At 43.6% G+C, this 23,417-nt stretch overlaps 1 protein-coding gene and 1 long non-coding RNA gene across 2 annotated transcripts in view; both read left to right on the forward strand.

Moving 5' to 3' along the window:
• Nucleotides 1–4,732, forward strand: part of LOC140479121 (uncharacterized) — a 106,850-nt gene extending 102,118 nt beyond the window's left edge. Inside the window, exon 4 of the long non-coding RNA XR_011960945.1 lies at nt 4,407–4,732. This is a non-coding gene — a long non-coding RNA (uncharacterized lncRNA). The remainder of the gene's footprint in view (nt 1–4,406) is intronic.
• A 6,436-nt stretch (nt 4,733–11,168) lies between these two features.
• Nucleotides 11,169–23,417, forward strand: part of LOC140478441 (glypican-5-like) — a 446,519-nt gene continuing 434,270 nt past the window's right edge. Inside the window, exon 1 of the mRNA XM_072571705.1 lies at nt 11,169–11,385. Coding sequence (XP_072427806.1) covers nt 11,220–11,385 — 166 coding nt within the window. The 5' untranslated portion in view covers nt 11,169–11,219. The remainder of the gene's footprint in view (nt 11,386–23,417) is intronic.

Here is a 23,417-nt window from a genome sequence, read left to right on the forward strand (position 1 = left end):
CACATAACCATTACTCAACCCAATCCTCCAATCCATAGAACCCAATAAAGAACCTGATCCAACCTCAACACTACTCAGTATTGAACCGAATACCATTACAATGCTTCCCAACATCTATTACAAATGCAACATTACTCAATAATTATACCATCCAGCATTGATTACAATACAATTATGACTCAATGCATTCATGAGCTCAATCCAATACATTCTCTACTGATTATTCAAAACAACGCAACCCATCTCTAACCGCCAGAGAACATTATACAATCTACCAATGGTATCAGTTGTGGAGCTCCATACAGTGCTCACCATTACTGAAATGCATCCAAAACTTACCTGTCCTATTATTAATCTGATTCATCTTGGTCTATCCATTACCGAGCACTTTCCAACACTTACTTCCATCCATTACTATTGCTTGGTTGGATTAGAACTCCTTAATCGCATTATCAAATCTGAAATAGCAAATAAGATAATGACTTTCCCCATTGCTGGTCTCAATCAATTCCAGAACTCTGCCCATTTAAGAGTGTTTTCATTCCTGAACTTTATCCACAACTGCATTCCAACTAAACCCACATATTCTACCTGATGCCTAACCAAAATGCAGCTTTCCATTCTTCTGATGGTGAAAGCACTCCAGTCCTGAACCTTACCCCGTACTGTACCCATTTTTGCATGCAGCACAATCCATTGGTAAACTCAACAACACCCACATCTGACCTGCTGCTGGAACAAACCATAGTAAAAATGAGCCCAGTAATGAAACCGATCTGACACATCCAGAATGATATTTAGTGGACAACTGAAAGACCCAAGCGAGTGTGGAAACCAAATATGGTTTCTGAAGATTAGCAGAAACTGCTGGAAGTTAACCCTTTGAGTGTGGCACCATCTGTCTCTATGGTGTACAATGTAACTCTCTCCCAGTCACATAGCACCACTTCTCCCTCTCCCTGTTCCCAGCAGCCTGGTTACTTCACCCCTCGGCTCCTAACCCCAATTCGTTGTTTACCTCTGTCTAATCTTGCCCATCCTTGCCTGTGTTTTCTTCACCTATCAATTGCTTATTTTCCCTCTCCTGGGATACAAGCTGGTGCTAAAAAAAAAGCCAGCCGGAGATTGGACTTGTCTTTGTCAATGAACTGCCTGCTCTCTGTAACTCTCTGATCCAATGTGGATGAGAGCTGAGCTCCAGTGTTGGGTCGACCTTGGGCTTACACAGTGAACTCCAGTCTGCAACAGGCCTAGGACAAATCAGTTCTAGGCCTGAGTTCTAAATACTGCTGTGTTTTGGTTTGGTATCTTTTGGTTTGGTATCCAAAAACTGCTCATAAAGGAATGCGAACTTTGCCATTTCAAACCTTCCTCTCGAGGCTGCGCCAAAGGAAGGGACAGGAAGACCTTCCTACCCTGCTCTGCCTCAAGATCCAGTCATTGCTTAGGGAACGGAGTTGGAAAGCTGATCGATCTTCCTCCTAAATCCGACCTGTCTGTTGGAGGACTCAGCTCAGAAACAGACCAATGTCTGAACAATCTCGGTCTGTATAGAAACTGCATTTATGTACTGAAGCCTATTATAGAGTGGTCAACTCTCCAAGGGCTGCTAAGGTATCCAGGAATTGAAAATTTATACGTAGGACACTGTCACTAACAAATAGGCAGATTGGAGGGGGAAGAATTGGAATTATTGTGCAATAAAAAGCTACCTTTATAAAAAATATGCTTTTGTTTATTGATTTGATTTATTATTGTCTTGTGTACTGAGGTACTGCAAAAGGTGTTGTTTTACATACTTCATAGACAGTCGATCATACTATACACGTACATCAGGGTAACAGAACAGAGTGCAGGACACAATGTCACAGCTACCAAGAAGGTGAAGAGAGAGAGATTAACATTAACATTAAAGAGATCCATTCAAAAACCTGACAGAAGTTTCTAAAATAATGAGGGGTACATATAGAGTTAATTGTAGTTATCTTTTCCCTTGGACGGAGGATTTCAAGATGAGGGAACACATTTTTCAGGTGAGAGCAGAGAGTTTTAAAAAGACACAGGAGGCATTTGTTTTACAGAAGGTGGTTTGCATGTGGAATGAACTTTCTGAGGAAGCGGGGGATATGGGTGCCATCACAATGTTTAAAAGTTAAGTACATGAATAGGAAGGGCTTGGAGGGATATGGGCCTGGACCAGGGAGGTGGGACTAGTTTAGTTTGGGATAATATTCAGCATGCACTGGTTGGACGGAAGGGTCTGTTTCTGTTCTGTATGACTCTGTGACTCTATAACAGCAGGAAAGAAGGTGTTCTTGAATCTGTTTTTACATGTATACAAACTTTCATATCTTCTGCTTGATGGAAGTGGGTGGAAGAGAGTATAATTGGGGCTGGACTGGTCTTTGATTATATTGACTGCTTTCCAGAGGCAACAGGAAGTATAGATGGAGTCAATGGATGGGTGGCTGGTTTGCATGATGGACTAGGCTGTATTCACAACTCTGTAGTTTCTTGTGATCTTGGAGGAAGCTGTTGCTATACCAAGCAGATAGGATGCTTTCAGTGGTGTATCTATAAAAGTTTGTAAGAGTCTTTCTGAACATGTCGAATTTCCTTAGCCTCCTGTGGAAGTAGAAGTGTTGCAGTGCCTTCATGACCATTGTGCCAATATGGATGAAGATTGGTTATGAAGAGCTTATGCTCGAAACGTCAACTCTCTGCTCCTCAGATGTTTCCTGGCCAGTTGTGCTTTTCCAGCACCACACTTTTTGACTCTGATCTCCAGCATCTGCAGTCCTCACTTTCTCCTACAAAAATATCACACAGGGGGATAAAAATGGCTGAAAATCAGGCATCAACCAATCAGAAAATGAAGAGTCTATTAGTTTCCAATTGGTTGCAAGGCAAGGACGGGCACATTGGTGATGGTTTTGATAGAAACAGCTTCGAGCATCAGGACAGTTAGTAAGTAGATGGCAAAGATTTTATAATGACTTGCGACTCAGGAGAGAAATAGAGTTTATCTATCTTTACAGTGTGGGTTTCTGAACTAGAATTCAATGCCTGGCATTCTGTTGATAGCACACAAGCAGTAGCAACTTTCAAAAGGATGTAAATTGTGGGGCTAAGATTTCCAGGGCTACGAGGAGAAAGCAATGAATTGGGACCCCAAGCATAGTGAACTAAGTGGCCTCTTTTTATAGTACGATGCTATGAAAGGGTGGCAGCATGGGCAGTTTTGAATATGCATGAGGAATGTGCGCGCAATTAATTGGCAGTCATTGGTCACTATGGGTGGATTACATGAAATAAGTGTGAGTATAGTTCACTCCTGTCAGAAGTGGAAGGAAAGCATCTGATTGAGGACATCCAATCCTTCTTCCCCCTAGTGGTTAGCTCACAAACAACACATCTACGGTTGCTTGGCAGCTCTCCAGAAGGAGGAGGTGGGCGGGGGGTGGGGGGGGGTGGTGTGGTGGGGTAGGTGGTGGAAGAGTGGGTGGACGGTTTGGATGTTTGGGAAGAGAGGATCGGAGCACAGATCTGAAAAGTAACGAGGGAATAAACACTGTGAAGTAAACATAAAAACGTTAAGTTAGGAGTAATCCTGAATAACGTGGCTTCCAGGTGGTTTGTATTGACACTGAGATTTGTGTTGCAAAGTCAGTAACTTTAACAGAATCAAAAACACTTCACATCTGTTCGCCATTCCTGGAGTCCTGTTTTAAGTAAAAAAATCAAGAAGTGTTTTGTAACGTATCAAACTCAATGCTTTTAATGGCCATTCTGTTTTCCAGCGGGTTTCAGGTGAAGAGGCAGGGATAGAGTGTGCCCTCTGGGGGGAGTTCCTGAGTAGGTGTTCAGTTTTGGTGGTTCTATACTCTTTAACATAACAGTACCACTAGTGACTTAATGTGATTCCCAATCATTGACAGTGCAGCGTGAAAAGCCACATGTACATATTAAACCATGTGACAAAATGATAACACAAGAATGAGTGGCATTGGGTGACTATAAAAGTCTTGAAACACAGTTGCCATGTCAGTGTCTAAGCTACCTGGCAACTCCGAGACTAGCCTACCCATGCTCAGACTGCTGTCTCCTCTTGAATAATAGATGAGCAGGTCAGTGATACAGGTACTGCCCATTCTAAACTGAATCTTTTCCACTCCTCCTCCCAGCACAGTACCGAGAGCAGAGTGGATGAGTCAGGTACAGGTGAAGGTGAGCATTGAGATTGGAGCCTGCATTTTCCCTGAATTATGACTCTTGCTGCACTGAATCTGTAGCATGGAATAAGGCCATTCAGCCCAACTGTGGGGCGAGTGCTACGCTCCACATGAACCTCTTACCATTTCACTTTGTGTAACAATAACTGCTTTCTCCCTCACGCATTCATCTAGGTGTCCTTCCAGAACAAGGAGTTGACCCTGACCAAGTGTTGCAGACTGGCACATTCCAAGGTCTGGGACTAGGTGCTGAGGGACACATTAAAGCTTGGGGCAGCTGTGCACCAAGGTGCAGTGGGGAAAGAACACCGACTGAGATCTTTCTGCTGAAGTTACATGGGGATCCATTCAGTTATTGGACCCTCCTCCTGCCTCAAATGCATGTAAATATTGTCTGGTTCAAGTAAGAGATGTCTTTGGTTTCTTTGGATAAAGTCAAACTCCAATGTTTATTTGAGTCCTTCTTATGCTACTGTACAGAACCTAGCAGCATTTGTGACTATGTATATAAGATATATTTAATGAATAAATTATAAATTTGAAATTTAAAAATGTATCAAGCTTACTTTTAAATGCCCCATGCATGGAGGTGAAAAGTTGTGACTTTGCCTGTCTCCCTACTCTATGACAGTTTGGAGCCCAAAGTCAAGATGGTACAAGAATGCAGGGCTCCCATTGCCAGCTAATGCATGAGCATTGACTGAAATCATGAGGGGCTTGGATAGGGTGAATAGCCAAAGTCTTTTCCCAGGAGTGGGGGAGTCCACAGCTAGAGGGCATAGGTTTCGGGTGAGAGGGGAAAGATATATAAGGGACCCAAAGGGCAACATTTTCACGCAGAGGGTGGTACGTGTATGGAATGAGCTGCCAGAGGAAGTGGTGGAGGCTGGTACAATTACAATATTTAAAAGGCATTTGAATGGGTATATGAACAGGAAAGGTTTGGAGGGGGATGGGCCAATTGCTGGTAAATAGGACTAGATTAATTAGGATATCTGCTCGGCATGGACAAGTTGGGCCGAAGGGTCTGTTTCAGTGCTGTATATCTCTATGACTTTATGACCACAATGCTTACTTTGTTGCCAATTTATCCCCCTCCCCCACAACACTATGCCTCACTACCATCACCACCTTTGTCTCCATCTCCCCGCACATCAATAAACAACAGTGAGAGGGTAATCAGGAATGCTGACGAGGATAACACATTTGATATGGTTGACGTGGACTTCAGCAGAGCTTTTGATAAGGTGCCTTATTGGCAGACTGGTGAAGAAAGTAGGTGCCCATGGGATCCAAGGCAAAATGGCACATTGGATCTGAAATTTGTTGAGCAGTCGGAAGCAGAGTTTGATGGGAGAGGAATGTTTCTGTAACTGGAAGTGTGTTCCCAGTGGAGTTCCACAGGTCCTGGTGCTGGGGCCCTTGCTCTTTGTGTTGTACATTAATGATTTGGACTTAAATGAGGGGGAATGTTCAAGAGGGTCGCAGTTGCCATGGAAATAGGTGAGGTGGGAAATAGTGAGGATGGCAGGTGTAAACCACAGGAGAATATCAATGGATTGGTCAGGTGGGCAAAGCAGTGGCAAATGGAATTCAACCCAGACAAGTGTGAGGTAATACACTTGAAGAGAGCTAACAATGTAAGGGATTACACTATAAATGGCAGGCCCATGGAAAGAACTGAAGACTAAAGGGACCTGACGTGCATATCATCAGATCCCTGAAGATAGCAGAGCAAGTGGCCAAGGTGGTTAAAGAGGCATATAGGATACTTACTAGCAAAGGCATAGAACACAAAAGCTATGAGTTTATGCTGAAATTGTATGAAACATTGGTTAGATTACAACTGGAGTACTGTGTGGCGTTCTGGTCATCGCATTATAGAAAGGATGTGATTTGCACTAAAGAGGACACAGAACAGATTTACCAGGATACTGCTGGTGCTTGAGGGACTCAGCTGTGAGGAACTGCATAGGCTAGGGTTGTTTTCCTGGAAGCAGTAAGATTGGGAGGGGACTTGATAGTGGTGTATAAGATTCTGGAAGGGTGTAGATAAGCTGGCTAGAATGGAACATTTCCAATTCGTTGACTGGTCAATAACCAAAGGGCATAGATTTAAAATAGGAGGTGGAAAACGAAGAGGAGAGGGGGAGAAATGTTTTTCAAAGGCCGAGGGAGTCTGGAAATTACTACCTGCAAGAGCAGTTGAGACAGAAACTTTCATAACACTTACAGTAATTTTTTTATGATTTGGCACTTATGGAACCAGACGTGTACTGGTTGATCAAATATTCTGAATAATGAAGCAATCCACATAATCAATGTAAAAACACGCACTAATTAATAGAAACATGATACAGGGGCTATACATATCACTGTTATACTTTACTTACAGTATGAATCACTTAAATAAGAAAGTAACTTTACTTTAAATAAAACTTACCGGCAGAAAACCTTCCCACTCACGCCTTCAACTGACTACTTGGACATCACAGTATTTGAAGAGAAATTGACTCAAACTTGAATCAGCTGCTGATTTTTTTGTGGCCGTTCAATTGAACAGCAATTAATTGTGGTAAATAAATTAAAAGCTGTAATACAGTGAACTTTGCAGGATTTGAGCTATATAAGGGATTAATTAGGGGTAAATATAGGATAATAGGGTAGGGGACTGGATCTGGGTGGGTTACTCTTTGGAGAGTCAGTCAGGACTTGTCGGGCCGAAGGGCCTGCTTCCATACTCTACAGATTCTATGGTTCATAACTTTTGCTGGTTTATTGAGAGTCACGGTTCATGAAGAGCCTGTTAAAACAAAGTTTGCTGTATTTGGATATTACTTACGTTGCCATAGCCCCCAGTACTATTGGCTAAGAGCTGGAGAACAGGAGTCATGTAGTTGGATACTTGTTGACTGTTGCAGACAACAGATGGGCTGAATGCCATCCTTCAGTGCTGTGACTGTCTATGAATTGAACATGCTCCCTGGCAGTGTTATTTTAACCTTTTGTCCAGGGTCACCCTTAGGAACATTAAAACGTTAAGCGATTGTTGCGGATACAAATAAAATGTGAAAAGCCAAAGAACCACGGACGCTGGAAATCAGAAACAGAAATCGCTGGAGAAACTCAGTAGGCCTGGCAACATCTGTGGAGGGAAAGCAGAGTTAACATTTCGAGTCTCGTCTGAGGAAGGGTCACTGGACCCAAAACTTTAATTCTGCTTTCTCTCCACAGATGCTGCCAGACCTGCTGAGTTTCACCACCAAATTCTGATTTTGTTTCCAAATGAAATGTGAATGAGACTCAGATGCACCAATGAAGGAATTGCAGGCCACAAATATCACCTTTGCCTCAAACAAAATAAAGTTTCTTCTCAGATTAACGGCTTGGGAACACAGGGCTTAGGAACAGGAGTAGACTCTTTAAGTGTTCTCCATCATTCTATACGATTATGGCTAATCCGATTGTGAGCCGAATCTCAATTTCCATCTGTGAATATTCTCCACTTCCCCTCTCACTAACTCCCCATTGCTGCCCTGGTAACACTGATTCATCAAAAACCGAGCTCACCAATGACCCAGACTCCCTTGCAGAGCAATGGCCCTTTGAGAGAAATAAAATTCTTCCTATCTCTGCCTTAACTGGGAAAACTATTGTTTTTAAGCTGTTTCCCTGGTTCCAGTCTCCCCCACAAGTATGTGGTATCTTTTTGATCATGTCCCCTCAGGATGTTATATCTTTCAATAAGATCTTCTCTCATTCTTCTAAGCTCCAGTGTGCATAATCCTAACCTGTCTAACCTTTCTTCATAAAGCTCCGAATCCCAGGAATGACTCATGTGACCTTTCCCTGAACTGCTTCTAACACAATTACATCCTTTTTTTCAAATAAGGAGATCAAAACTGTAAACTCTAGATGTGGTTTCAACCAATAGCCTGGACAGCTGTAGTAAAACTCCTCTACTTTTATACTCTGTTCCCCTTGCAATAAACAGCAACATTCCATTTCCCTTATGCAGGCAAAATCCAGAAGACAGCTTTCAGTGAGATTGTCAGGCAGGGTTGAAAAAAAATTCACAATGGCTTGCATTAATATAGCACCATGCACATAGAAGAACATCCAAAGCAGCTTCAGAGAATCACCACAAGACATTATCCTATCAGTGTTCCTCTCAGGGTCTTCTTCACTCATATGCAGCTGGGTATCAATTCTGTTCAGGAATGATCAGAAAAGGGCACTTTTAAAAAGGAACAAATATATATGTAGACGAATGAGACAGTTGCAATGTTTATATAAATAGCTAAGCCATGATTGAAATGTTCTGCACTGCAGAATTCCTGAAAACTGGGAAGGGTCGTGCACAGTGAGCTGATCCTCATGTATAATGAAAGTCGCCACTTGCTTTAGGGGGCAGGATTCCCCTATGCGTCCAGGGACCAAATTGCGAGAGTTGTGGCCAGATTAGTCACCCACAGATGGTGGGAGTATCGAAGCTACGATTTTGGGGTTTGCTTTGCATTGATTGCATTTTTGTTGGTCACTTTCTTTGGCTTTTTTATCGCCTTCAGTGAGCCCTCAGACCACAGGCAGTGCACAGATACTGAATTCATTCTGCTGTGCCTGATTCCACCTGGAGCTGTTGCTGTTTTCTGACCTTGCAGGCTAACAGACAGGGCAATCGTCAGACCGACAAGCTGTTGGACACCTTTATACCAGCCAATATTTATGTTTGTTCTATGTGATGGGAGGGGTTTATACAGACATGCACAAATCTTACAGAGCACAAAGAGGGGCACAGGCACCTTGCCTGATCTCAGGCTGGAGATTTGAGCTGAAGCTCCAGCCCTCGTTTAGTGCACGGTCTAGACTGGGCTTCAAACTCTGCACCCTCTGACACAGAGGGAGGAATGTTATCACTAACTCAAAGGTCTGTGAAGCAGAGCAGACATGCAGACAGAGAATACAGTATGTACCTGAATATAGATATGGCCAGACTGATAAATACACAAGAAATAGACAGAGAGATAGATAGGTAGACAGACAGATAGATAGATAGATAGATAGATATAGATAGATAGGCAGACTGACAGATAGATAGACAGACAGACAGATAGATGGATAGATAGATAGACAGGCAGATAGATAGATAGACAGACTGACATCGATAAATAGATAGTTAGATAGATAGATAGATAGATAGATAGATAGATAGATAGACAGAAAGACAGCTAGGCAGATAGATTGCAAGAGATATGCAGGGCTATGACAACTAGAGACAAAGAGACAATTAGATTACATCAGTATATAGATCATAAACATTTCATTGGATGCCATTATGTCAATCTAGGTACTGAATGTTTATTCCACACCAGCCTCCTCCAACTTGATTCCCTCACACTGTCTCCCTGATCTATTTATTCAGATGCTCCTTTTAAACATCATTATCACTTGCCTCAACCACTCCTTGTGGTAGCAATTCCACATACTCACCTCTTTCTGTATAAAGAAGTGTCCCTTATCATTTTTGCTGTCTTGTACTTATCGAACCATATCATAATCTTCAAGAACCCATCAAGATGATTGAGTCATCTTTCCCTTTTCCAGAGAAGGGACTGCCGCAGCGTGCACACTCTTCCTGACAGGTAGAACCTCTCAGTTCTGGTGTAAACCTTTCAGAGTTTTCATTACATTTTTGCCATTTGGGTCATTTCAGGACCATTAGGAGTCAACCACATTGTCCTGGGTCAGAGACTCAAGTACGATAATGGAGTCAGATTTCCCTGAAGTGAACCAATGCCAGCTGATGATACTTTTAAGGCCAGCCGTCCCAAGGCTAGCATTATACTCCGGATTCATTCATAGAATCCCTGCAGCCTGGAAGCAGGCCATTCGGCCCATCGGGTCTGCACTAACCCACGGAAGAGCATCCCACCCAATCCCTGCATTTCCCAAGGCTAGTCCACCTAGCCTGCACATTCCTGGACACCATGGGTGATTTAGCAATCTTCCTAATCCACGCATCTTTGGACTGTAGGAAGAAACTGGAGCACCCAAAGGAAACCCATGCAGACACAGGGGGAATGTGCACAGTCGCCCGAGGGTGGGATCGAACCCGGGTCCCTGGCGCTGTGAGGCACCAGTGCTAGCCACTGTGCCGCCCTTCAATGTTTTAAATGTTATTTACTCGCTGGTGGGATAGGGGAGGGGTGGAGGAGTGGTCGCCGTCTGGTTGGTATTTATTGTGGATCCCTCTATGCCCTTGAACTGATCGGGCCATTTGAGAGAGTCAACCTCATTGCTGTGAGTCTGGAGTCACATGTCAGGCCGGACCAGGTGAGGATGGCAGATTTCCTTCCCTGAAGGATTACAACTAAATCGAATTGAAATAGAGTTCCCGGTCTGATGCAGAGCCAAGGCGGTGGGTGGGGGGGAAGACCTGGCTCTCACACTTGGAGCCCAAGTTATCAAAGTCAGCCGGTGTTTCAGAAAAAAGGCTGGCAAGTGGAAGCGGCTGGAGAATGAGGCGTTTCTTCGGGGGCAGCAGCGGCGGTGCGTTCAAGGAGGTTTCACTCAGAGGGGTCAGGGCTAAGAATAGCGAGCCAATGGGAGAAGCAGCAACAGCAGCAGCAGCAGCAAAGAGGCCGATTTCCCAAGCTGTGGGGGACAAGGTAGAGGCAAACTGAACTCCAGCCTCAGCGTCTCCCGGTCCAACACAGGGGGGAAGCAGCGAGAGCTCCACAGAAACACACACACACACACACATAGATATACAGAGTGTGTGCAACTCAGGAGATACCAGGCATGAGCCACTGAACTTCTGAAAGAGAGAGAGAAAAAAAGTTTGCAAGTGAGAGAGAAAAACAAACACGATTTCTTTTTTTTTGTTGTTTCTTTGATTCAGAGAGAGAGAGTGTGTGGGGGGGGGGGAGTGGGTGGGAGGGGGGAGCAAAGTGTGGTGTGTGTGTGTGTGAGTATATACCTGCCGGTATGGAATTCAGAATGAGACGTCTGCAGTGGGTTCTGCCTCTGTCGCTGCTACTCGGTGGCCTGACCGGGGTCCACCTGATGAATCCGAGTTGTCACGAAGTGAGGACCGCTTTTCAGCTCCGTCAGATCGGACCACTCAAATTTGTGCCGGATTTTCCCGGGAAAGGTTAGTCTGCTGGGGGGGGGGGCATCGATTTTGCAATGGGAATTAACAGATTGCAATTGCAACCCGCGATTAAAAACTAACCTGTCTTGTTTCCCCCCCCATCCCCCCGTTCTGTCGAGTTAAGACCTCATGCATCTTTTGAATTTGTCTTCGCCGGTTAGCTTTCGCTTGCTTTTCCCCCTCAATGCGTTTGTAACCAAAAGGAATTGTGGATTTAACGCCGGGTGTCGTTGGGGGAGGGGGTGGGGGGTTGTTATTGCAACGGGTCAGTCCCGAATCAGTCTGCTGTCCACTGGGACTGGCTGTTACTCGGGACTAACGCTGTGATCCAAGTGTTTGGCGGGGTCTAACCAGGCAAACTGCCCCCGCCCTTGAAGCACTGGACATGCCGGAGTTGCCCTCCCATCTCCTGGTCTTGCACCCTGACGTATAACTGTGTTCAGTCACTGTCGCCTCTTGGGCTGGGAGGGGAGGGAGGGAAGAGATGGAGGGAAGGAGAGAGGAGCAGGGGAAGAAGGGGAGGGAGAGGAGAGGGAAAAAAGCTTGGGTGAGGATGAAGAAGATCAAGCAGAAGGAACAAACGTGAGGGAGGTGGTGACATGGTGGTAATGTCACTTGGACTAGTCAGTGCACAACTGAGGGAGACTGTCACCAGGGCAGATGGTGATGTTTGAATTCATTGAAATCTGGCATTTAAAAACCGATCTAACATTGACCACACAACTATTGGTTCACCAAAGCTTATTTGGGGAAGGAGATCTGCTGTCTTTACCTGGTCTGGCCTACATGTGACCCCAGACCCACAGCAGGCTATGAATTGCCCTCTGGGCAATAAATGCTGGCCCAGCCAAAGGCACCCATGTGTTGTAAAAAGATGGGAGAGGAAAAGAATGCGGCAGGAGGTGGGGATGAGGAAGAGGGGGTCTGGGAAGGGAATGTAGAATGTGCAAGTTGCCATTAATTACTTTGAGCATAGTCCAAGTTCTGTTTTTGAATGAAAGCAAACTCGGAGTGTTTTGAATTTCTCACCATTGCTGTATCAGTCTTTGTCATTCCTTTTCTCTCTCTCTGTTTAAGCTCTTTCATTGCCAGCCACGTCAATCCTGTGACAATGCACAATGTGTTGCCTAATTCACATCATTAGTTATTTCAGGTTTCTCTCTGTGTGAATATGCATTGCTGGGGGGACTGTTTGTTGTTGTGACTGGGAACTGCATTTGGGGTGTGTAGCAGTTAAAGAGAAAGGTCTGAACATTTACCATCTGCTGGTGCAAAACAAAAGTCCCCCTTTGGTGCTCAATTTGAGTGTCTGAAAAGTGGAATAATTTCTGGTCCCTTTATTGTGTAGCCTTTTCCTTTTCTGTGGAACATTGGTGGGGTATGTTGCTCTAGGCACGGACACCATTCTATAAGCCTGGGGCCACATGGCTCATTGGCTATTTGGCAACAGGGTGCTTCACAACCGAGACATCTGTGACCATTATTGATTGCTGCACACTTCTGAACGGGGAGCGCCAAATATTATTTGGGATCCGAAACAGACTCATTCCTCTGCACTGACCCTGCATTCTCTCCCTTTCCTGTCCAGAAGCAATTGTACTATTTGAGTTTTGCTAACTTAGTGCAAACTGGAGCTGGAGCCTGGGGCTTGACTGCTCAGTGTGACTCAGTTTCACCCTGCATTAACTCAGCGGCTGGTGCAGTGGCTTTAGAGAACACTTATTTTGCTGCTGCAGTAGTTTCTGCTAAGTGTTTAATCCTAACTGGGTCTGCCAGCCCACCCACTTTCTCCTCACTATCCCGAGGCCTTGTGGAGAAATTGTTCCACTTCCTCGGAAACCTGACCTGACCAGCCTAGAACATGCCTCAAAGCTTCAGAAGTGTTTTTTTTTCCCCTCCTGGAACTGTTTTAAATTGTACTTTTATCAACAGACTGGAAGTGAGCTAAACTGCCCCCAGTTACTGCAATGAACTGCAGAACCGTACAGTAACATGTATCCCATCGTCCTTATACCAGGTTTTGGAAATAGCTACCTAATTGGTTTTGTTCCTTTGTTTTGTTCAGGCATTGCTTGATGTGTCAAGCCAGCACATAAATTTGTTCCCTTTTTTGACAATTATCTTAAATCTGCATCACCCTGCAGTGAGATCCTGTCAAACCCTTTACAATTGTGGACACTTCTGTGCTAATGTTGTAGTTGAATGGAGCGGATGTAGCAGTAACCTTTTAGACTGAAGGGACATTACGAGTTAGGATCTGTGTGAGGGAGTTGAAACTGTAGAGATTGGAACCAGGTGAATCTTATTGACTATGAGATCCTTGATTGGGGTTATTAACTTGGGCCAATCAGGAAAGTCCTGGCTGACCTATAACCACTAATCCTCGCCTTGATATCATCTAAGATGCTCTTACAAAATGTCTGTGAGTGGTGGTATTTTCTTTTTGGTGTGTGTGAAGTAAAATACTTTAGCAGTACAATGGAGAAAGTATTTTTCTAATTTGTAGATGACATTGTTAAAAATCACACAACACCAGGTTATAGTCCAACAGGTTTAATCGGAAGTACTAGTTTTCGGAACGCTGCTCCTTCATCAGGTGGTTGTGGAGGACACAATTGTAAGGCACAGAATTTATAGCAAAAATTTACAGTGTGATGTAACTGAAATTATACATTGAAAAATACTGTGATTGTCTGTGGAGTCTTTCATCTGTTCGAATACCATGATAGTTTCACTTCTTTCATGTGTAAATCACAAAACCTTTTTTTAAAAGTTGCATTCTCAGGTTAGCTGTAACATTTGGTGTTAGCTAGACAATATGTTGAAGGTGTTAGTCCCCTGTGTTCTCTGTCTATGCCATGATGTTTAGATTGATTCTAATCTAAAAAGTGAGATAACAGAGTTTTACATGAATTCATTGTTATTTTAACCATTTTACAAAGTAACATCAATGAAGGATTGAGTTTGAAAAAAAAATAGAAACAGGGGATTCAGAATCTCCTCACTTCGGGGACTGACTCTGAGCTGGCTGGGCCACAGCCAGTGTAGTGTGCACATGTAAATAAAAGGGTGACCCGGTGACGGGATACTGGCCTCTGCACTGTTCCTTCAGAAACCCTTATGGACAAAGTGGGAAAAGCTCACTTGATTCTAATTGTAAGTCCAGAACCAAGGGTAGGAGTCCAGAATGTGGGTGCTTCTCTTATTTTTACATGGTGTATTTATGATTTGGCTCCAGGGAAGTGACTGTAGTAAGCGTGGGGTGAGTGGTGCAGTGGGAGCTGGGGAAAAGTTGGAAGGAGTTCACCAGATTCCTATTTCAGGTTGGCTTTGACGCTTGTTGTAGCCTCTCATGGTGAGTGCTAAGTGAGGACAGAGTATCAACTGGGATTCCTCCTGTATTCTGTACACATTCAGTGGGAGTCTTCTGGGTCCTTGTGCTGGAAAGGGCAAGGTTGGATGTTGTTGTCCCCTTTTGGAAATTGTGGTCACTCGGGCCTGTATTTGTTTACAGGAGTCAGCAAATTGTTACTTTCAATGTCCTGGGCATTAGCACACATGTCAGACTTTGGAATGTTGAACTGAAATAGTGGCCACTTCAGTAGTTAAGGGGAGAAAGTGACCCATTAATGTACATTTTATCACCTACTGAGCAGATTGCACAGGAAACTAGGATAGTGTAATACCAGGTAGTAATCTTTTTGTAAGGAAATGTTGATTTTTTTCTTAGAAAAGCGTTGCATTTATATGGCACATTTCACAATCTCAGCATGTCCCTAAGTTCTTTTCAACCACTGAGTTTCTCGAAGCATTACTACTGATATAATGGAGGAATCAGCAGCTAATTTGTGCACAGCAAACTCCCATAAGGAGCAGTGTGACGATGACCGGATAAACTTGCTCCAATTATTTTAGTAAAATAGTGACCATGGTTATAGTGGCCATGGGATCTATTACTCCCACTTGAGAGGGTGAACAGGGCCTCAGATTAATGTCTCATCTGAAAGACAGCACCTCTGACAATGTAGCACTCTCTTAGTTTTAAGCTCGAGGACTACTCTAGAGTTTGTGTGGCTTAAGCCCACGACCTTGTGTCTTACAATACCATCGAGCAGACTTATTGGGCTAAGTTTTATTCTGGCCTCATAGCCTTGATGTCAGGCCTAAAAAAACCTAGTCCTGATGGCGTACTCACCCCTACATATGTCTAAATTTCTGCCAAACTGGGGGCTGGTAAAATGCAGCCCAGGAGCAATTATAGTCTCATTCATCCTGTGTTGTTACTGAGTGCAAGCCCAATTTGTACCTGCAGTTTATGAGTTCCATTTAATCCTGAAGTTGCCCTGTTTCTTTCTTCTTTCCACCAGAAGCAAACTGTCCAAAATTTGACCCGTTTCCATGGGTTAAACGCCCCTCTGGTCTCCACAGTTGTCAAACGATTTTATGAAATATTTGGACATGTTGCTTTCATTTTTTTATGAGGGCTTTTCCTTTTTATTAAAGCGCTTTTTTTTATTGCAACAGCTTGCACTTAGTGAAAAGGCCCAAAGGTGCTTCACAGCGAATTGTGTGGGAAATAAAGAGAAAGAACTGTGATTTATGTGATGCTTTTCACCACAGCAGGAAGTCCCAAAACATTTCACAGCCAATGAAACATGTTTCAGATGTCATCACACTGGTAGGGAACATACCACCCAGCTTGCATATGATAGCTCCCACCACCGTCATTGTACTAAGGACCACATAATCTGTTTTGCAGCAGTGATGGTTAAGGAACAGCTAATGACTAGAACCAACTATTTCTTCCTCTTGCGTGTGCCCACAAAGTCCATGTGTGGCAGTGGTTTCTGTAAGCATAAGTCATACAGCGGCATGATGCTCAATGTGTGTGGGGCTTCTTAGAGGCAAGTCCAGCTTCATGGAAACTGTAGTGATTGTAATGAGGTCAGCCAGGTGGTCCTCATAGAATATGAGTTCCCTGATTGGGGCTGTTAACCTGGTCCAATCAGGGAGCCCTGGCTGACAGATATGAACAGGACTTTCAGGGGTTCTGTTCACTCTGAGAGCTGGCTTTGAGGGAGCTGGATCAATGTCAAGAATATTCCATGTGTAATTAAACTTGGTGACAGACGTTATTTTAGAAATATTGACCAGGACACCAGAGAGAATTCCCTGCCCCTCGTGAAATAATGTCTTGGTATCTTTTACATCCATCTGAGAGGACAGGCAGTGCTTCAATTGAATATCTCACCCAAAAGTGTGGCACTCTCTCTACACAGCTCTGAACTCATCTTGTATATGAGCAGCCAGCCAGCAATGTAGAACTTACCCATCCAGACAAATAGAAACAGCTTGTGCATAGCCATTCCACCCACCCCATTCTTTCTGAATAACTTTGAAAACTAGATTATTGCCCCTTCCTGCTCTTACCCTGAATAAGAAAGCTTCATCAAATTTGCATTTGACTCCACCTTTCTCTCAACTTCATCCAGACCACCTCGGACATGTTCCTCATCCTCCTTGACTTCTCTGTCTCCATTTTCTGGCTACCTGACGAAGGAGCAGCACTCCGAAAGCTTGTACATCCAAAAATACCTGTTGGACTATAACCTGGTGTCATGTGATTTTTTTTAACTTTGTCCATTTCCTGGGCTATGCCTTTGACTGATATTTCTTGTGAATGCAACCACTCCACAACCACACTTTCTCACACCCTACCTCCTGCTCCAATCCATTCCCCCATTTTCTCCATCCACAGCACACCAGGTCTGATTATGCAGTCTTCCATATCAGTGCCTCTCATATGTCGTCAGTTTTCCCAAACTCAGGACTGTCTGCACTACGGTGAAGCATGGCCGTGACCGTGCCTGACCCTGCCTTCATTCCCTTTCTTCCCTCTCAGGCAAGAATGATTGAGTTCCACTTGTCCTCACTTTTCACCCTGCCAACCGCTATATTCAATGCGTAATCCTGTGCCATTTCCATTAACCCCTGCACGATGCCACCACCAAACACATCTTTTCCTCCCCTCTTCTGTCAGAATTCCACAGGGACCATTCCCTCTGTGACACCCTGGTCTGTTCCTCAATCAACTCCCTCCCCCCAACATTCTGTCCCTTTCCAGAGTACATTCCCATGTAAATGTAGGACTTGGAGCACTTGCCATTTTATCTCGAACTTTTTAAAAAAACTGGAAAGGACGCAGAAAAGATTTATAAAGACGTTCACGAGGTTGAAGGGTTTGAGCTAAAGGGAGAGTCTGAACTGGTTGGGGCTATTTTCCCTTCAGCATCAGAGGCTGAGTGGTGACTTTATAGAAGTTTATAAAAGCATGAGGGACATGGATAGGGTGAGTAGCTGAGTTCTTTCTCCCCAGGGGTAGAGTCCAAAATTAGAGGGTGTATGTTTAAGGAGAAAGATATAAAAGGGACCTATGGGGCAACCTTTTTCACGCAAAGGGTGGTGTGTGTATGGAATGTGCTGCCAAACGAGGTGGTGGAGGCTGGTACAATTACAACATTTAAAAGACATCTGGATGGGTACATGAATCGGAAGGCTTTAGAGGGATATTTAGATTACTTACAGTGTGGAAACAGGCCCTTCGGCCCAACAAGTCCACACCAACCCACTGAAGCGTAACCCACCCAGACCCATTCCCCTACAGTTACCCCTTCACCTAACACTACTGGCAATTGAACATGGCCAATTCACGTAACCTGCACATTTTTGGATTGTGGGAGGAAACCAGAGTACCTGGAGGAAATCCACACAGACATGGGGAGAATGTGCAAACTCCACACAGAGAGTCGCCTGAGGCAGGAATTGAACCCAGGCCTCTAGCACTGTGAGGTAGCAGTGCTAACCACTGTGCCACCATGCAGCCCAAGTGCTGGCAAATAGTACTAGATGAATTTAGGATTCTGGTCAGCATGGACAAGTTTGACTGAAGGTTCTGTTTCTGTGCTCTATGACTCTATCTCCTCCCTCCTCACTGTCCAAAAGCCAAACATTCCTTCCAAGTGAAGACGCAACTTATTGTTCTCTTTCAACCTAGTCCATTGCATTCATTGCTCACAATGTGATCTCTTTTTCATTGTGGACACCAAATGCATATTAAGTGATTGCTTTCTGGAATACCTATGCTCAGTCCTTGAGCATAAACCCCCATTGTTCTGCCCTTGGCTTGCTGGGGTGGTCTAATTAAGCTTAACCCAAACTTAAGTAGCAGCAATACATCTTTCAATTAGACCATTTAGACTCAGCAGCAAGTTCAACAGTTTCAGACCACTTTCCTTTCTGTTTTCCTTCCACATGTGCATGACCTCAACTTTTGTTTTCTGAGGAGGCGATAACCTAGTAGTATTATTTGCTTAAATAGTAATCCAGAGGCCAAGGTAAAGTTTTGGGGTCCTGGGATCAAATCACACCATGGCAGATGGTGAAATTTGAATTAAATAAAAATCTGGAATTAAGAGTCTAACGAGGACTGTGAAAGATTGCTAGGAAAAACCCATCTGGTTCACTTTCCTTTAGGGTAGCAAGCTTACTTGGTCTGGCCTACATGTGACTGCAGGTCCACCGCAATGTGGTTAATTTGTAACTTCCCTCTGGGATGTACAATAAGTACTGGCCTAGGTAGTGATGCTCACATCCTGTGAATTTAAAAAGTCTGCTTTCAGTCATTATGCTGCCATCACACCCATATTGAGCAAATCTTTTGTTTCTCGATTATAACTGTGACCACTCCCTTTGCCTTTTATACAATGACATTTTGAGTCAGTTATTTCTCACATTTTCCACCCTGACACAGCCCTCTCTTTTGTTTTTTTCTCCCCTCTACCCCATTTTACTTGCTCAGAGCCTATTACACTTTCAGAATTTGTTTTATTATAATGTGTACTCAAGTATAGGAGTATAGTGTGGAAGAGTGTGGTGCTGGAAAATCACAGCTGGTCAGGCAGCAGCTGAAGAGGAAGAGCCTTTGCTCGAAACAGCGACTCTCCTGCTCCTCGGATGCTGCCTGACCTGCTGTGCTTTTCCAGCAACACACTCTTCGACTCTGATCTCCAGCATCTGCAGTCCTCACTTTCTCCTACAGGAGTACAGTGAAAGGTTTACAATGTCGCCTCTCACTGTGCCATCTCAAGGACCTCGGTGCAAATCTTAGATACAAAATAGAGAAAGTAAAGAAAAAAAGTTACACTACCTTGCAGTTATTCACTGTATAAGTTAGAAAAATAAAAACTAAAGTTAAAAAGATAAACATTACACTCTTCCTATAAAGGTCCTGCAGTAGATTAATGCAGGGGCTACAACACATGGTCTGACTGGTCTCGTAAGCCACTGACCACCCGCACTGGTCCCTGGTCCCACAACTGTCCCCATTCCAATTACGCTGGCCATCCCTCTCTGCTTAAGCCTCCAGCCCGCTGACTTCCTCAGTTCAGAGACAAGGTTAGGTTAGTGAGCTGAAATGTTAGCTTTTCCTCTGTTCACAGATACTGCCAGACCTGCTGGGTATCTGCAGCATTTTCTGTTTGCATCTGTACAACCAGAGTTCTCTTCATGGTGTACAAAGTCCCTGGAGTTGTCAGGGCATAGCACTGTGCAGAGGTGAGAAAGACTGGGGGACTTTCAGGTGCTGGATTAGATGGATCAGTGGTTCCCAAACTGTAGGTGATCATCCCAACAGGGATCACAGAAATGATGAAGAGGGTTGTGACAAGTAAGTTTACATAGATCTCACAGTGTCTTCAAAATGTGGAAATGAATTGCATCAGTCTTCACAGTAAAAGGCACCATTAGATTTTCAAAACTAGTAATTAATAATCAAGGGGCAATAGAGGGAGAGGAATAAATACAATAACTTTTGCCGGAGAAAAAGAACTAGGGGAACTATTGGAACTAAAGGCTGATAAGTCCCCTGGACCTGATGGGATGAATCCTAGGATATTAGAGAAAATAGCTACAGAGATACTGGGTGCACTAATACTAAATGCAGGAAAGTTGTTTCCCCTTGTGAGAGAGGGTAGCACCAGAAGGCATAATCTCAGAGTAAAAGTTCAGAGGTGAGGAGGAACTATTTTCTGAGGGTAGTGAATCTGTGGAATCTTTTACCACAGCGGCTGTAGAGACTGGGCCATTGAAAATATTCAAGTCTGAGATGGATTTTTAATCATTAAAGGAATCAAGGGTGATGGGAAAGAGGCGGGAAACTGGTGTTGAGGATTATCTAGTCAGCCATGATCTCATTGAATGGAGGAGCAGACTCGATGGGCTGGAATACCTACTCCCGAAGTACAAAGGACAAAGAGTAATACAGCACAGGATCAGGCCCTTCAGCCCACCAACAAATGACCTCTGTCTAAACTAAAAACCTTTTGCCTCAATGCAATCTCTATCCCTCTATTTTCTGCCTGTTAATCTATCTGTCAAGATGCTTCTTAAGCGTTGCTATTGTATGTCTCCACCACCTCCTCTGGCAGCACATTACACACTCTTAATACCCTCTGTTTAAAAAGAAATTGGCTCTCACATCTCCTTTAAACTTTCCTCCTTTGACCTCAAACCCATGTCTCCTAGTAATTGATATTTCTACCATGGGAAAAAGACAGGATCGACGTTTCAGGCATGAGCCCTTCATGCCCGAAACATCGATTCCCCTGTTCCTTGGATGCTGCCTGACCTGCTGCGCTTTTCCAGCAACACATTTTCAGCTCTGATCTCCAGCATCTGCAGTCCTGACTTTCTCCATGTGGAAAAAGACCCCAACTGTCCATTCAATCCATGCTTCTCACCATTTTGTAAATCTCTATCAGGTCCTTCTCACCATCCGATGTTCAATTGAAATCGAGCTGAGAATGTTCAATCTCTCCTCATGGCCTCCAGACTAGGCAACATCCTGATAAACCATTTCTGTATCCTCTCCAAAGCTGTACATCCCTCTTGATTGTGTGGTGACCAGAACTGTATACAACATCCCAAATGTGGCATAACCAAAGCTCTATACATCTGCAACATGACTTGCCAATGTTCATACTCTATGCTCTGATGAAAGCAAACATGTCATTCTTGACCACTTTATCCACTTGTGTTGTCACTTTGAGGGAACTGTGGACCTGAACACCCAGATCCCCCGTATGCTTCTAAGGGTTCTGCCATTTACTGCATATATCCCTCCTGCATTAGACCTCCCAAAATGCATCATCTTGCATTTCAGTGGATTAACGTCCACCAGCTTTTATGCCTTATGGTTGTAGGTGACTGCACAACCTAGCAGTACACATACTACATTTAGCATTGGAATCAAGGCTCACCAAGCATATTTCTTGTGATGTCCATTAGCAAGATGACATGCCATGCAGTGAGTGCATTGACTTCCAGGGATTTGTTCTCCTTTTTTTAACTGTCTGCAATCAAGTGGACATCCAAATGAAAATTGAGCATTCACAGACGTGTTTTATTTGTGACAATACAGTGCTTTAAGAGGTGTGTTTTGACCTAGTTTCTTTCAGAGAGAGACTGGGGGACAGGAGCCAAGCAGTCTAAGATAGAATAAACAACTTTTGAGCCCTTGTGTGTTTTTTTTTAACAAGTTGGAACAATAGAATCAGCCTGAGTGGGTGTGGTCAAGCTCCCAACCACAGAACCAGGGATTTTAGGTTTAGCTTCCAGGTTCTGAAAAGCTGCTACACCTCACTTTGCTGTGTCTGGAAACTGGAGTTCTCACTCTTACAGAGTTGACTTTCGATGTTTTTTTTCCTCATGGACTGGAGAACTGTTGGTGAGACAGTCTGTTTTCTGAATTTGCCTTTTGCTGAGGGGTGTCTATATGGGATTTTGCTGTATTGGAGCAGTTAATTAGTAAAGGTTACTGTATCTATAATTCTGTTAAGTTTGCCAATAGAATTAAGTAATTCCAATTCCTTCCTCCTTTTGTTGTATTTTAACTAAGTGGATGAATAAAGTGTGCTTTGTTTTAAATCTGGCAGTTTGACCAGTCGAATTGCGTCTGGAATGCAATACATTATAATTATCTTTAAAACAAAAAAAAGTTATGGTCTAGGCTATCTTCTGAATATTTTAAGGGGGTTTGGTCTGGTCCATAACACGTTGTGCTTGGTGAGTAAATATAATAATAATGTTGTTACAAAGTGTTCAAACATATACATTTTTAGATTGAGATGATGTACATGGATTGATATCCATGATGTGGAAATGCAGGCGTTGGACTGGAGTGGACAATGTCAGAAGTCACACGATACCAGGCTATAATCAAACTGGTTTATTTGAACTCATAAGCTTTTGAAGTGCTGCTTCTTCACCAGGTGAAGTGGAGGGAAGCGCACATGTAGAATATATAGGCGGAGAGATAATAGCAAGGTAATTGAGAGTGTCAGAAGTACACATAGTGTGAGGGGAGTATCGTCAGGCTGAATAACAGGCCTCTGCAGGTGATCTAAAGTGTCAAGTGGTGTGAGTAAAGTGTCAACAGCTGAATAGCAAGTGTGGGGGTGACTTATGATCCAATTAATTAATTCAGAAAGATAATTACAAAGAAAATTCAAAAATAAAATGGTGCTAGGGATAATCGAAATGGCTGAAATAACGTGATAGATGTAAGAGTCATATGGACTTTAGTAATTATATACTGAATGTTACTATGCTTCTTTATTGCTGTTTTCTGTATTTTGGTGTTAGGGACCATATTCACTTTCGGTGTTATAGTGATTTTGTGTTGGAAAGTAGTTTGGGAAGCACTGACTTAGCTGGTCAAATAACTGGGGTGGAAATCCAACCCACACCCTGATGGCTCAGAACCAGTGGCATTAATAAGTCAGTCAAGGTTTGAAGAAGGATTCTGATCAGTAGGGGAAGACTTGCTGACTGCTGTTTAGCTCTGTCAGTGCCTGTCCACAACAACGCAGCTGCATTCAAAGATTCTCTGTGGTTTGGATGACTGTAAACCTTCACAGATTACAGCATTCTGAGTAAGGTTTTGGAAAAGCTGTTGAAGTATAAAGCCTGAGATA

The sequence above is a fragment of the Chiloscyllium punctatum genome, chromosome 6, assembly GCF_047496795.1.
Source record: "Chiloscyllium punctatum isolate Juve2018m chromosome 6, sChiPun1.3, whole genome shotgun sequence".
Classification (NCBI taxonomy): domain Eukaryota; kingdom Metazoa; phylum Chordata; class Chondrichthyes; order Orectolobiformes; family Hemiscylliidae; genus Chiloscyllium; species Chiloscyllium punctatum.